This window comes from Cupressus sempervirens, chromosome 5 (genome assembly GCF_028749045.1).
Source record: "Cupressus sempervirens isolate cs-2001-9-10 chromosome 5, ASM2874904v1, whole genome shotgun sequence".
In the NCBI taxonomy this organism is placed as follows: domain Eukaryota; kingdom Viridiplantae; phylum Streptophyta; class Pinopsida; order Cupressales; family Cupressaceae; genus Cupressus; species Cupressus sempervirens.
In genome coordinates, this window is record NC_143122.1 from 264,277,605 (window position 1) to 264,292,388 (window position 14,784).

A 14,784-nucleotide genomic window follows, 5' to 3' on the forward strand; every position below is an offset into this window, starting at 1 on the left:
ATCTTAAAGCATGCACTATTTCAAGTCTTCTACCATGATTCATGCTCACAAGCCTTAAGTCAACCTCGCTGACATATTATACCCAAAATTTAGCAACTAACTCTGGCTATTTCCTTGTCACTTGCTTGCAACCACTCTTTACTAAAATAATTATAACTTACTCAAATCGTTAAATAAATACTTGTGATCATAGATAAGGTCTAAATTGATTCTACAACACATATCCAAGCTCACATACTTAGGAATGTCATACACTATCCATACTATTATGATCCATAGCCTATAACACAAAATCTGAGTCCATTAAACTCCTTTCTTAAACTTTTGAATATATGCTTACATCAATGATAGAAAATGCATGTCAATACTTATCTAACAAAAGTTCCATTTCAACAAACTCTCTTATCATCAACAATCTCTCCAATACTCAACAACATCCACTTTGAAAAATCATGTGAAAAAATACTCAATAAAAAATTACAAAACAATATACAATTTTTGATACCCAATGTAAATTGTATTCATACTAATGAGTTTGTCAAACTTCTAAATGAAACTAAATAAATGGGGAAAATCACAAAATAATAAATTATGTTTTGTTGAAAAAATAGGAACAATTTTGTACTTGGAAATAATTTGACCCTCTTAATCTTATCCATTATTTATTAAAATTAGTAGGAATGTGTGTGTGCATGCATGTGTGTTTGTGTGTTCATTTTGAGATAGACATAATGATGCATACATTTAACTTTTACTTATATGGAAAATTTTCCCTACAATATAGGCATAAGCCAATAAAAGTTGAGCCATGAGCATCAAGCTTATCTAGTTTGAAGTTTTTTGTGTTTGAATTTCTAATATCTTGTTAGATTTCCAAGATCTCTATATAGAATTCACTTCTACTAAATACCCACATGTTATCTAAAATAGAATATGCAAAGAAACACACCAAAAGGCACCAACAACAATTGAATTTGAAATGAAGCCTTCTACTCACGTGCCTGCCCTCGCTCCTGCTCACACACCTGCTTCTACTCAGGCTCCTATGCCTGCTTATGCTCAGGCTCCTGCACCTTCTTCCAACCTCATTGCTCTTGTTGGTCTGGCTGTCTCTCGTACCCTTCGTGTTGCTGCTGGGGATTCTTCTCCTATTGTGTCTAGGGTTGTTGTGGGGAGATTTTCTATTTACTATGCATATGTGGTTGCATTTGAGGCGGGTATTGGTGCTCCTATTTTGAAGTTGGGTCCTTGTTCGGTTGTGCCCTCTATTAGTCATTTGGCAGTGCCTATTTCTGTATGTAAACCGCTTGTTCTTCATGTAGATTCAAATATTGTTGATGAGATTTTTACATATGTGGAAGATTACTCTTCTGGCTGCTGCTATTTTTAGATTTAGGGGTTTTTGGCCCTCTCTTTCAGCTTTGCATGCTTGGATCTCCAAATTCTAGGAACCACTCGTTTCGGATTCAGCTCAGATTTATCCTATGGCAAGGGATTTTTTATTGTGAAATTTGCTAATGTTGATGACAGAAATTCCATCCTGGGTTGTGGCTTCTCTTGGGAGGAAAGGTTCTCTTTGATGGCTAAGCCTTGGTATCCGACTTTTAATTTGAATACCGATGCCTTCAATAAGATTCCTCATTGGGTTTGGCTGCCAAACCTTCCCCTTCACTTTTGGCTAGATTCAGTCTCGGAGGCTGTGGGGGAGGCCCTTGGGGATTTCTTGATGGTTGATTTGGCTTCCTCCAATATCTATAGGATGATGTATGTATGTAGAGATAAATGTCTCTAAGGGGCTTCCAGAAAAGATAAAGTTGGCTTCTCCAAATGGTTCTTGGTTTTAGCTTCTTGATTATGAGGGTATCTCCTTTAGATGTAGGGAATGCCATATGACGAGCCATCTCACTACACGATGCTCCTCTAACAAGGTTTGTTCAAAGAATCACCTTCTTGGTGGTTGGGGGTTTCAGATGATAACTATATAGTTCAAAAAATATCCACAAAGGTGGATGGGTCATATAGCTCTTCTCATGCTAATTTGGATGAGGATTATGTTGATGTCTTTGGAAATTTGAATGTTGTCCCTATGATGGTTTTGACTACTGACACTTCTCTTGGTACTGACGTTGTTGATTCGATTGTTGTCCCTTTGGCGACTTTGAGGTAGAATGTTGATGTTGTCCCTTTTTTTGTTGCTGACTCTATCCAAAACTCTATTGCTGGTGCTTCTCCTGTAGTGAGTGTTTTGGGGGTTAGTGGGGATTGACAGAAGGCTGCTAGGAAGGTGGAGGATGGTTGGACATCTGTTAAAGGAAAAAAAGGAAAATCCTCCAAACCCTCATTTGATATATCTTTATATTCTCAAAAGTTGGGACAAAATGTAAATCTTGATGGTCTGTAGTTTATTAGATTGTCTGCCCTCTTGTGGGAAACTTAGTTGTGTCCCTCTAGTTTGTCGGGTGGTTTTCCACAGTTGTTTTATGTTCCTCATTGTTTTATATTTCTTGTCAATTTGTACAAGGTTTTGGGTCCTTTCAAAACATGTTTTTACTTAATCAAAACACACCAAAATGGACCAACCAATGTGAGTTAATTAGCTCATGAAATAGATCATATGTAAATATATATAGGATGCAAAGTGTAATTGGCACTAAGAAAAATGAAGAATACTAGGTAGTTGACTCCCACAAATTAATATTAGTAGCAAGATAACATCATAAACATAGCAAGATAACTACATTAGACTAGCTAGCTATCTCCACAAAATTGAAACACCTAAGAAAGATCAATGTTACCAAGTGTAGGGATAATCTACAATAAACACATGAAGGTAAATAATATCCCTAACTAAAAAATCCACTCGAATCCTACATGAAATTTTAGATAGCTTTCCTTTAATGTAATCGTATGAAAATTGTATGTTTAAAGTAACCCAGATTCTATTGAGACATTGCTTAAAACAACCTATTATTCAACATCACCTCCCATTCTTGACTTACAATAGCCTTTTGTCCATTAAAAAACTTTTCCTTCCATTCTTCCATTACTCTCCTCAAGGATATTTGAATAAGTGAATGGAGTGGGAGATCTTAAGATTTTATACATTATATGAGTTTTAATTGAACTTTGTTTCAATCCATGCCTATAGGTCAACAAATTATGGCTTCAATGTGTTGAATGTGCGTGTGTTGGTAATTTTACCACTAAAACCTACATAGGTCAAAGGTCAAAGTGTATGTTGTAAGATAAGTAGGTCAACAAAAATTGAGGTTTGTGAATCCTTCAATATATCCTAATATGTTTACTTATTTGCACAATCACCCTACATGTGAGAACTAACTTTGATATTATTTTTTTGGTAGTCTACTAGTGTGAAAGTAAAGGAGACCATGAAATAGCTAACATACTGTAGGAATTAGCATAATTCCATTCATATGTAGCATAGGTTAAAGATGCCAAGAGATACTCACATTATGAAAATTTAGCCAATTTAGTAGAATAAGGGTGCAACATGTCGAGATCCACCAATTCAAAATATTTGATGTGTTGTGAATATATATATATTTTAAACTAAAAGAGGGTAAAATTTTTATTGAATATCAAAGAGAGCTGAACAACACAAGAAACAAAGAGAACTACATAGCTTTATCCCGGTCCACAAGTTGATCTAGCATCTGAGATAAATCAAGGGGAAGCATCCTAAGATCAAGAATGTTCCAAGCCGGCCCCTGCTCAGAGGCCTATTTAGCCAAACAATCAGCCACACCGTTCCACTCACGAGGGATATGCATAAAGGCCACAGAATCCAGAGAATTGCATAACTGAATGATCTGTTGAATAACCAGAGCCAAATGCCAATCCACATGCACAAGGTTCTTATTATGCAATAAGTTCACAACCACCTGTGAGTCAGTCTCACAAACGATTCTTTTCCAGCCACGTAGACAACATTGTTCCATTGCAAGCAAGATAGCCAGGGCTTCCATGAGGTTATTAGTATGGTAACCCTTGTATATAGAAAATAGAAACTGGATATTATTAATGATGTCATTTTTTAATATTTTATTATTATTGTATTGCTAATAACGATAACTGCTCAAATGAGACATCTATGCCATCATCATAGTTTCAATAACAAATCAAAGGAAAGATGTTACTCATGGTGTAGTATGGACCAATGCATGAACACTTTTTTTTCTAGTTATGATGTAGTTAAGTTGTTAGAAGATAGGAAACTAGGTAAAATTGAAAATGCATGCAATAAGGTTGCATCTAATTCCTTTTTACAACTATTCACATTACATATATAGTATGCATGAGCTAGTTACATTGTTTATGGACATTTGTATGAGTTGACCATTAAGAATATATTTATGATTTGTGCATTGGCTAGTGAATCTCTATAATGTGACAAATATTGATTTTATCATTATGTACATTTGATTTAATTATATGATGGTCATTATATGATTTTATATTCTTGTTTATTGTTGACATTGTAATAAAGTCTATTTGGCATATACTTAACATTATATTTTTCTATATGGATTGAATTTGGAAGTATAGGCCTAATTAATGGGTGTCTTAAATGAAAAATCAACATTCTCATCCAATACGTGTGAAGGAAGTCCTATGTTTGTCTTGTGAATTCTAGAGGTTTTGATTCTCATTAAGAAATAGGTTGTAGGGCTATTTCAAACTAATACTCAAGAAATGGGATAGGATCCAGGGATTTTCCATGATATGAGAGCTTATCATTTTAGTGTGAAAATGCTAGTTTGCGACATAGAGTTTCTTTTGTTGTTATTGTTTGGTAAGGTTGTGAAATTTTGCCCTAAATTGAAAAGAATTTGAATGGTCAATTAAGATAGTACTTAAGATGTAACTAGTTTAATTTTAAAAACTAATAGAAACTAGAGGCCGCTTGTTGAAGAGTTTTTCCCTTGAAATATAATAAAAATACTATATACAATAGATTGTCTAAATAATAAGGTTAAAATTTCAATTTTCTTAAGTTAAATTAAAAAATATACTTAAAGATAAGATTGAAATGAATACATGCATATATACATACATAACATCTAATAATAAAATAAAAGGATAAAATATGAATATTATAATACTAATACTAATTATGAAAAATATTCTAATGAGTTGAAGGATCTTGTTCTACAGATATGAATGGTTCTAAATGAACAAAATGAAAATTTAATTTTCCTAAATACAAGATGTCAACATCATAAAGAATGATGGTAGAATTGTGCTCTAGATAATTTTAGTAGAATGAATATTTTAAATTAAGAAATTTTAACCTATAACTTTTACGCTTATATCAAATAACCAAAAGAAATATAAATTCAATATAAAAATTATTTTAACCTTTACCAAAAGCTCTCTAAAATGAATACTGACAACTAATAGGAAAGCAACTCCAAAAGTATTTATGTGCATTCGATGGTTATATTCAAGAGCAACACGCATCCTTGGATTAGGATTTTACCAAATAAAACGCTGATCTCTTTCGCAGTCAAGTTTAAAGAAGACAAAAATAATTGACTTGCCATTTGGCACTGAAAAATCCTCTAAAATTTTGGAGAAACGATATGAAAGAGATTGAAAATCCCTGCCTACACGCAGGTGCCAGGGATGTTGAAATTTCAATACAAAGAACATCAAAAACAATCAGTAATCATCCACCGCAGCTTAAAAAGCCTATACCAAAGCAATGGAAACCATTAGAAGCGGCATTATTTCCCATTACAATGAAGAATTGGGCTACAATGAAGGACCAGGTGTTTGCTAATACGAACTTCTTGAAACTTTCAAGGGGCAGCATAGCAGGGAAAATAGGTTTGAGTATATCATAGATCTCTTCTATAAATATTTCACCATACCAAACATAACAAGATTGTGGGTTTTGGATTTGTAGATATGGGAAGGGAAGTGGATGTGCTGCCGAATATAGAGAAGGATTACTCTGATCCTCCGCCTGCTGTTCTCTTTGAATGGAAGGAATTCAAGCTCTGGTCTTTCTACAGAGCAGCCATTGCGGAGTTCATTGCCACATTGCTCTTTCTCTACATAACTTTGTCTACAATTATAGGTTATTCCAAGACTGATGATAAGTGTGGAGGTGTGGGTGTTTTGGGTGTTGCATGGTCCTTTGGAGGCATGATCTTTGTTCTTGTCTATTGCACTGCTGGTATCTCAGGTATGTTGCGCATGCATTTGAGGAATCAACTCAATAGGGTCCATAGAGAAGAATCGTGTCTACTTAGATCTATCAATATAACTTAAACATCATATTCTAAATTTAGATTTCTACAGGTGGCTCACTTCAATTGTATTTATTTGATAAGATTTGTAACATCTAATATGTGGGTGCTTTTATCTAAAAGCACACTTAACTTTTTAATAGGATCATATGATAGGATCTACAATATGAAATTGCAATAGATATTAATAGGTAGGTGGTTCATTCGAAATTATTCTAATAGGGTCATTCTGATAAGACTCACAAAGTGAAAATGTAACATGAGGGACTCATCTTGAGATAACAATGGCTTTCTAATTAGACCCATCTAGTAGGATCCACAAAGTGAAACTGTAACCCCAACCAATATATAGGGTTTATCATAGAATGCATTTAAGATACACAAAGTAAAATAGTAATACCCATCAATTTGTATGTTCATCATCTGAAATCACAATTACTTTTTCAATAGGACTTCTGAAATAAGACCTACAAAGTGAAATTATAAAAAATATGAATATAACTGAAATAACATATTATATATTTGGAATTGTATAAGTGGTTCAACTCAGATCATATTTGCTTTTTCAAAAAGAACTATTGATTAGTACGACTTAGATGAACCACCTAAACAAATTAAAACTTAAATATTCTATTAGTCCAAATTTAATGTAATCTCCATCCACATGAACTTTCTTCCATAGATACAAAGAAAACTTGAGACTATAAGAATCTTATCATCTCAATTCTATACTATAAAAGTCTTACGATGTTTGAAATTATGTAGGTGATTCATCTGAAATCATATTTGTTTTTTAAAAGAACCTATCTATGATTAAGATGAATCACCTAAACAAATTAGAGTAAAAAATAAATTATTCAAATCCAAATCCAATATATATTTCATCTAAATGAATGAATTACAAAGAAAAGGACCATAAAAGTCTTCCAAACTTCACATGATATAATATTTAATATGAAGAATAGATGTATAAAATATGTTTATTTGTGTATGGCAGGTGGGCATATAAATCCAGCAGTGACATTTGGGCTCTTTTTGAGTCGCAAGGTGTCATTACCGAGAGCTGTTTTGTACATAATATCTCAGTGCCTAGGAGCCATATGTGGGGCTGGGCTTGTAAAGGCCTTCCAAAAGTCATTGTATTATGAATATGGAGGTGGGGCTAATTTTGTAGCTCATGGGTACACCAAAGGCGTAGGGCTGGCTGCAGAAACCATTGGTACATTCGTCTTAGTTTACACAGTTTTTTCTGCTACAGATCCTAAGCGCAATGCCCGTGATTCTCATGTTCCAGTATGTGCATCTTGCTTCAACTTCTTACTCTCTTCATTCAAAAATCTTTTTAAAAGACATAGGTAACACTTAAATGTCTCTAACCTTTTTTAACAAATGATGTATAGGTTTTGGCACCATTGCCAATTGGGTTTGCTGTATTCATGGTGCACTTGGCAACAATACCAATAACAGGGACAGGCATCAATCCTGCAAGGAGTTTTGGAGCAGCTGTTGTATATGGGCACCGTCAAGTTTGGGCTGATCATGTAAGAATCTATGTTTTAAATAGTATATTCTAAGTTCTATGTTTTGATTTGTTTGAATGATAATTTGAAAATCACTCAGAAATATTAGTATTCATAATTTAAACTTTGAGCCGTTTGATTTGTTTAAATGATTTTTAACTTATAAGAACAATTGATTCTGGTTTGTTTAAAGGGTTAAATTATAAGAACAATTGGATCTTATTAGAAACACTAGTACCCAAATCTAAGTTTTGAGTTGTATGATTTGACTTCTTCACCTTATCAATTAGATCTTATCAGAAATACTAGTTCTTACAATCAGAAACAATTAAATCTTATTAGAAACACTAGTACCCACAACCTAAGTTTTGCATTGTGTGATTTGACTTTCGTTTCACATCACACCATCAATTGGATCTAATCATAAATACTAGGAATCACAATCTAAACTTGAGTTGTTTGAATTGATTTGTCTAAATGGTTCATTTTAAATTACAGAAACAATTTGGTCTTACTAAAAACACTAGTATACACAATCTAAGCTTTGAGTTGTACAATTTGAATTGCTTGAGTTGTACAATTTGAATTGCTCAGATGATTGATTCATCTACATCACACTGAATCTTATTAGAAACGCTAATGGAAATATTCAAAGTTTTGACTAAATTGTTTATCACATTACAATTGAGTCTTATCCACTTGCTCAGATTATTCATCTACATCACACTTGTTAGAAATGCTAATGGGCCCATTCTAAGCTTTGATTAAATTGTTTATCACATTACAAATTCCTATCAGACTTGTTCAGATGATTCATCTACATCACACTATCGATTGGGTTTTGTGAGAAGCACTAATGAATACATTCTAAACTTTGAATAAATTATTTATCACATTATCAATTGGATCTAATAAAAAACACTAATAGATACATTCTAAGCTTTGACCAAATTGTATATCACATTATCAATTGGATATTAACAGAAACACTAATAGGCATATTCTAATCTTGATTAAATTGGTCTCGATTTGCTTCAGCGGTTTATTTAAGCCACTACAAAAACATAGTGCTTGGATCCAAAATTTTGACTCGCAGATTAAATTTTTGTCTTGTTTAAACTATTCAATGATCAATAATAATTTTGGATCTTATTAAGAAAATGTATGATTTCAAAATATAACTCCCTACCTTAATTTTATTTCTATGATAAACTCACTGTATTTTAAATTCTGTGATACAGTGGATCTTTTGGATAGGACCTTTCATGGGAGCGAGCTTTGCAGCAGCATATCATCAATATGTTTTACGAGCGACGCCCATTAAAGTTTTGGAATCCATCCGAGCCAGCAACAATGTAAACATGAATGGCAGCAATAATCAACAAAACCATTGTTTTCGTTTTTAATATAATTTCTCAAGTTTTAATATGCCGTAATTGTCTGTAATATTTTAAGATCAACGGACATTCTTTCTCAAGAACTTTGTATTTCTAGGACAGTGAATTGCGAAGTCCAAATTAATGTTGTAACAGCGAATCCAATTATGGTTGGCTGGTTATATTTCGAAGTGATATCTTGATCATGATCAGGAATTATGTAAAATTATTTGTCCTAATTTATGCCAAGAAAAACATTTTGGGCGTATTGGTAAAGACTATTAATGGTAACTAATGGTAGATGGTAAGAAATTATGATGTTACTAAATTTTTTTTTTTTTTTTTTTTTGTAAAAATTTATTAAGACAGAAAGAAATACAACAAAGACAGTTCAACAAGGAGCTCTATGCTGAGCAACAAGTTCATCAAATTCTTACACCATTTCAAAGGGAAGTTGCTCCCTATTCATAATATTTCAACCGGAGCATGATTAGAAGCTCATTTGGCTAAACAATCAACAACTCTATTCCATTTACGACCTAATGAGTTCAAAAGAGGTACAAAAAAGAATAATCTGATTAACAACCATGGCCAGCTGCCAACTAGCATCCTTAAGCTCCTGCAAGGAAACTAAATTTATTTAATTCTACTTAGAATCTTCATTTATTCTATGTTCTTAATTAACATTAAGCTCTTTCTAAAAAAATTATTATATATTTTACATTCACATTAATATCTAATAATTATCTAAAATGATCTTAGTAGTTTTATCTAAGATACATTCATTTTACATACATTCATCCAAGTAACGAGTTCATTATCTCATTGAATATAACACATTCAAATTTAGTTAGGTGATCTTCTTAAGAAGATGGCAATCTATTAACAAAATCTATTTTTTTTTACTTAATCAATATTCTATCCAAAATAACAATGTAAAAAAGTATTATTCGTTACATCCATTTTTAGCCCTAAAGTAATTTTAAGAACATCTTCATGAAGAATCCATTCTTTGTTCACAAGTACTTTAAGAACTCCAACAAAGAGTAGCATGGTTTGTTTATTTCAAAGTAGAGAACTAGATAATCCTAGTAAAGTAATATAACACACATAAAGGTTTTTAATTGAAGTAATTTTTTTCTTTCTCTTTTTGAATTTGTCAATTTTAAGAAGTATTGAATAAATCATAGATCAAGATGGGTGCCTCTATGTCACATTAAAATCAACAAATATAAATACAATTTTTCAATTACCCTAGTAAACTTGCTGAAAACATAATGAACATATCAAGGTGAGTGCCTCTATGCAACATTGAAATCAACAAATACAAATACAATTTTCCAATTACCCTAGTAAAACTTGTTGAGAACATAATGAACATATATTCATTTCCATTTTACACACATTGACTTTTTTATATTCGAAGGTCAAAAGTTGTGTGGATGTCTTTATCAAATAGTTTTGAAGATGAAACAAGGTTAGCAATCATATTTTCCTCAAGTAAAGATAATTTCTTACAAGTTAATTATATCATTAAGAATATTTCTAAAGCTTCATCATGTGATGTATAATATACAAATCTCTTGTGCATGGTTATGAGTTTGATTGGTTGTATTAACCTTACTCAATATTAATACTTTAATTTTGATGGTGGAAATAAGATTTTTTTCATTGCTATATTTTTTCGTACATTTAAATACGGATTTTATACTTTATATTGTTGGTTATATTAATTGTCTTAATCATTGTTTTGTAGCTTTCTATTTATTGATTTTTTTAATGTTCTTGATGATGGTAGTTGGATGTAATCACATACATACATTTGTTATATTAAATTCTTACTAAATAACAGCAATACAAGGGTGTTTATCATTACAAAGGCATGGCCCAAAAGGGCAATAAAAAATATTTAACAAAACAATAGTAAAACAACTTGTAACCTACATCTCGAGTGGATAGACAACTTACCCACAACATGGGGAGGAGAATGGGAAATTGAAGGTCTTTCCTATGCTACTACACCACTATTCAGTGAGTAATATTACTAGGATCCCACCACAAGGGGGAGAAAGTGGGGGAATCTTCCTTGAAACTTTGTCAACACAATGGGCAAAGTGCTAAAAAAGTTGCACATCATCAACCAAAGATTGATGTAAACTAAGATAAACAAATAGAGAAAAGTTTGTGTGAATAGAGGGGGCAATACCAATAAAAGAAGGTGGAGTAGGATTTGTAGGGTCTAAGGAGGCCAAATAAATAGGAGAAGCATCATCCTAAGGGGAGTTATCAACATATAAAGAATCATTAAAGGAGGAGTCTAAAGCCAAGTTAATCATATGATCATGGTTATCTTTCTTCCACCAATTTGTAATAACTTTATGATGTGAGAGAGAGTGATTTGGGGCCGAGAGATCAATAGAAAAGCATCAATGACATTGGAAGGGCATACCTTCATAATCCAATAGTTGATTGAATGGCATATATCCTTAACCATGACACTACATCTCTAAGAAGAGCTTGGTGATGTAATGTCAATCAAAATTTAAGAAAATGAAGAGATAACCATTGAGGTTTTACTATCATCCTCCTTCAGGAAATAACCAATAGATTTGTTTATGACCTTAAAACAAAAATTCTCCTAAAGATGCATTTGGGAAATGCACCCATACTGGTTGCAAGTTGAGTGGTTCAATAAGAGGGTTGAAGGAATTTATCTAGGGTTTGGTCAAAAGAAAATATTTTTCATATACACACAAATTTCTTATTACCATATATCATTCTTGAGATGAAATAAGAGTAGAAATGGAAAAGCCCTATCAAAAGGGAAAAACTCAGTTTGCAAATAACTAAAGGTCTCTAAGAGTCAATCACCCAACAATGAAGATCATGTAGAGAGGGCCAAAAGTCTAACAAATCTACAAAACAACCCACAACTTGTAAGGAAACTTGCAACAAAAAATATAACTGTTTCCGCATAACCCAGATTAGATCTAAAAATATATGTAACTAAAATCAACATGCAAGAGAATAGTCAACATACTCACAAAAATGTGACAATATACCCTCGAAAACCCTCATTGAGGGAAAACCAAGCCTCCAAAAGCATCCATCACCAGGCATTATTCAACAAAACACCATTGCAATACAACCATAGAAGCCTTTAAAGCCATAGCCACAACCAAGCAATCCATGTGAACAAACATGAATCCACACATTCCATGTCATACTTCCAACCTTCACAAATGTTCCCTTGGCTAACCTATCAAGCCTTGTCTTGCTCGACTTTCTTTTCGTCTTTTTCCCTGATGTAGTGCCCGCCCCTAGTTCGCATTTTGCTTTCATTGCCAAACTCTTTTAGGCCAGTTTTATCTTTGATGATTAGTAGTATTGTTTTAAGATTGTCAGATATTGTTTTACATTCAGTTTATTATATAGTGAGATTACTTGGTACCCTATATTTCACGTATGTATGATGATTATTTAGTGTTTTCAGTTATCAATGATGATTAGTTAGATGGTTTATCATCACATGTGTTTTCTTATGGATACTTACCCCATATTGCATGTGTATGGTGTGTGTGTTTGTTTTCTTTATGTATGGTGTTTCTGATGTGGTTAAGGAAGGGAGTCATAGTCACCTGCTAGTCGGGATCTACACGATGCACCACTTCTTACAATTACTTGTTTAGCTTAGAATATTGTGTTTGTACATGCATGGATTTTATGTAGGTTGCAGGTACCGGGTATCGACTTCCTTGAATTGCTAAGATGAGCGTACCCTATCGCATTATCTCAATGGTAAGAGAGGGGAGATAAATCTTAAGTCCAAATCCTGAACCCTTTAGCCATTTTTCCTAATAGATCATTAGAATAAGTATCTGAGTTAAGTACCCTCCGAATGCATCGAATGACGTTAATTTGTGATTATAACCCTTTGTTGATTTAGTATGTGTTTTGCTATGATGGGTTTTCGTATGTTGTCTTTATGAGTCTTTGGTGTATTTTTCTATTAATTGAGTTTAATTAAAAGATTAATTAATGATTTAATTTAATACAAAATTATTATGACATTTTAATATTTAATTATATTTAATTAATTGAGAAAAGAATTGAATTTGGAGATAAATTTTTAAGTATAAATTTAGAACGTGATAATATTTATTTAATTTAATAATAATATATTTAGAGTTTATTTTTAAATAAATGCTAAATATTATTGTTATTTAAGTTAATTAAATATTTTAGCAATTAAGTTTCTAAAATAAATTAAAAGTTGAAAGATATTAAATTATTAAAAGATTCTAGATCACATGATGCGAGCATGAGTTGAAAATAAAAGAAATTAATTAAAAGATAAAATAAGTGAAAATAATAATGTTGTTTTAATTTCATAAAGTGCGCATGGGATTAAAAGTAATAAAGATTAAAAATAGAAGTCAAGAGAAAAACTAAATAAAGTTATTTAATAATTCAATTTAATGTGCATGAAAGATTAATGTAGATAAAGAAAGATTAAGGAAAGTTAATTTTTGAGTTTGAGACTTGTGAGCAATGAGTCCTCTCGAGTGAACGCACAATTAGTGCCCTGATTTGAGGAGAAAACTCCTTATCACAACTTTGAGGTTCATTTCTGAGGGACGGTGAAATTGGGAAAGAATTTTTAGAGACGGGAATTTTGGGAGACATCTTTTGGCAGAGAATTTCTAAAGGAGAATTCTAGAAAAGTTTTTCAGAGGAAGTTATTGAAGAGGAGTGAACTCTCTCACAATTTTTAGGAGATTTCGTATTAGCATCAAGCTCAGGTACGGTCTTGTGTTTTGATCATTGAGTAATTACACAATTATCCTTTCTTGTCTTCTTCGTGTCTGTGGATTGTAAAAATCTGAATTCTTTGTGATGAAAGTTTAAATATTTCAATATTGTGAATTATTAATTGCTTGTCAACAATTTCTGTATACATGGAGAATAGAAAAGTAATAAAAAAACCCTCATTTTCTAGATTATGAAAATAGGATTTAATCGGGAAGGGGTTGAATTTAAAATTCTAAATTAAAAATTTGGATGGTTGATAATGTTTTCTCCATCAAATTATAGATGAAATCAATTTTTTTTAAATAATAATAAACAAAAAAAAATAGATTTATATTAAAGAAATTGTTTAATAATTTTAAAATATTTATAAAATTTTATAAATTATATTTTTAAATGAAATTGTTTAACAAATTTTAACATATAATAAAATTTTATTTTTAAAAAAATATATAAATATGGGGGGGTCGTTGACCCACACCCCTACTAAACTGTTGGCCGCTGCATGTCGTAGTATGTACTGTTGCGACAACAGGTACTATTGATGCAGTAGTACCCTGCGCAATAGTCTGTGCAGTGCAGTTTTAAACTGCAGGCAACGATTAATTAAAATTGCTTTGTAATATTTTTTTAAAAAATACTTTATTACGTGCCCTTTGTTATACGCAAAATTTGATTTTTGTTATAAGTTTTTAATAATATAAATTTGTAATTATTTTATATAAATTTTAATATAAATTATAATTTTATTAATAAATCTTATTATTATTTTAATAATAAGTTTTATAATAATTATTAAAAGGA

General features: G+C 31.8%; 1 protein-coding gene across 1 annotated transcript; it reads left to right on the plus strand.

The window, feature by feature from the left end:
• Positions 1-5,900: 5,900 nt before the first annotated feature.
• Positions 5,901-9,439, plus strand: LOC149555565 (putative aquaporin PIP2-8). Its single transcript, XM_089829678.1, has 4 exons — positions 5,901-6,211; positions 7,273-7,568; positions 7,676-7,816; positions 9,037-9,439. Exons 1-4 carry the CDS (start codon positions 5,932-5,934, stop codon positions 9,199-9,201), a joined length of 882 nt encoding a protein of 293 aa, XP_089685804.1. The 5' UTR covers positions 5,901-5,931; the 3' UTR covers positions 9,202-9,439.
• The last annotated feature ends 5,345 nt before the right edge of the window (positions 9,440-14,784 follow it).

Excerpts from the sequence above, each read along its gene's own strand:
- LOC149555565 (XM_089829678.1), top strand. The coding sequence starts at position 5,932 with ATGGGAAGGGAAGTGGATGTGCTGCCGAATATAGAGAAGGATTACTCT. Across the intron at positions 7,569-7,675 it reads CCCGTGATTCTCATGTTCCA|GTTTTGGCACCATTGCCAAT; the intron begins GTATGTGCATCT and ends AATGATGTATAG. Across the intron at positions 7,817-9,036 it reads GTCAAGTTTGGGCTGATCAT|TGGATCTTTTGGATAGGACC; the intron begins GTAAGAATCTAT and ends TCTGTGATACAG.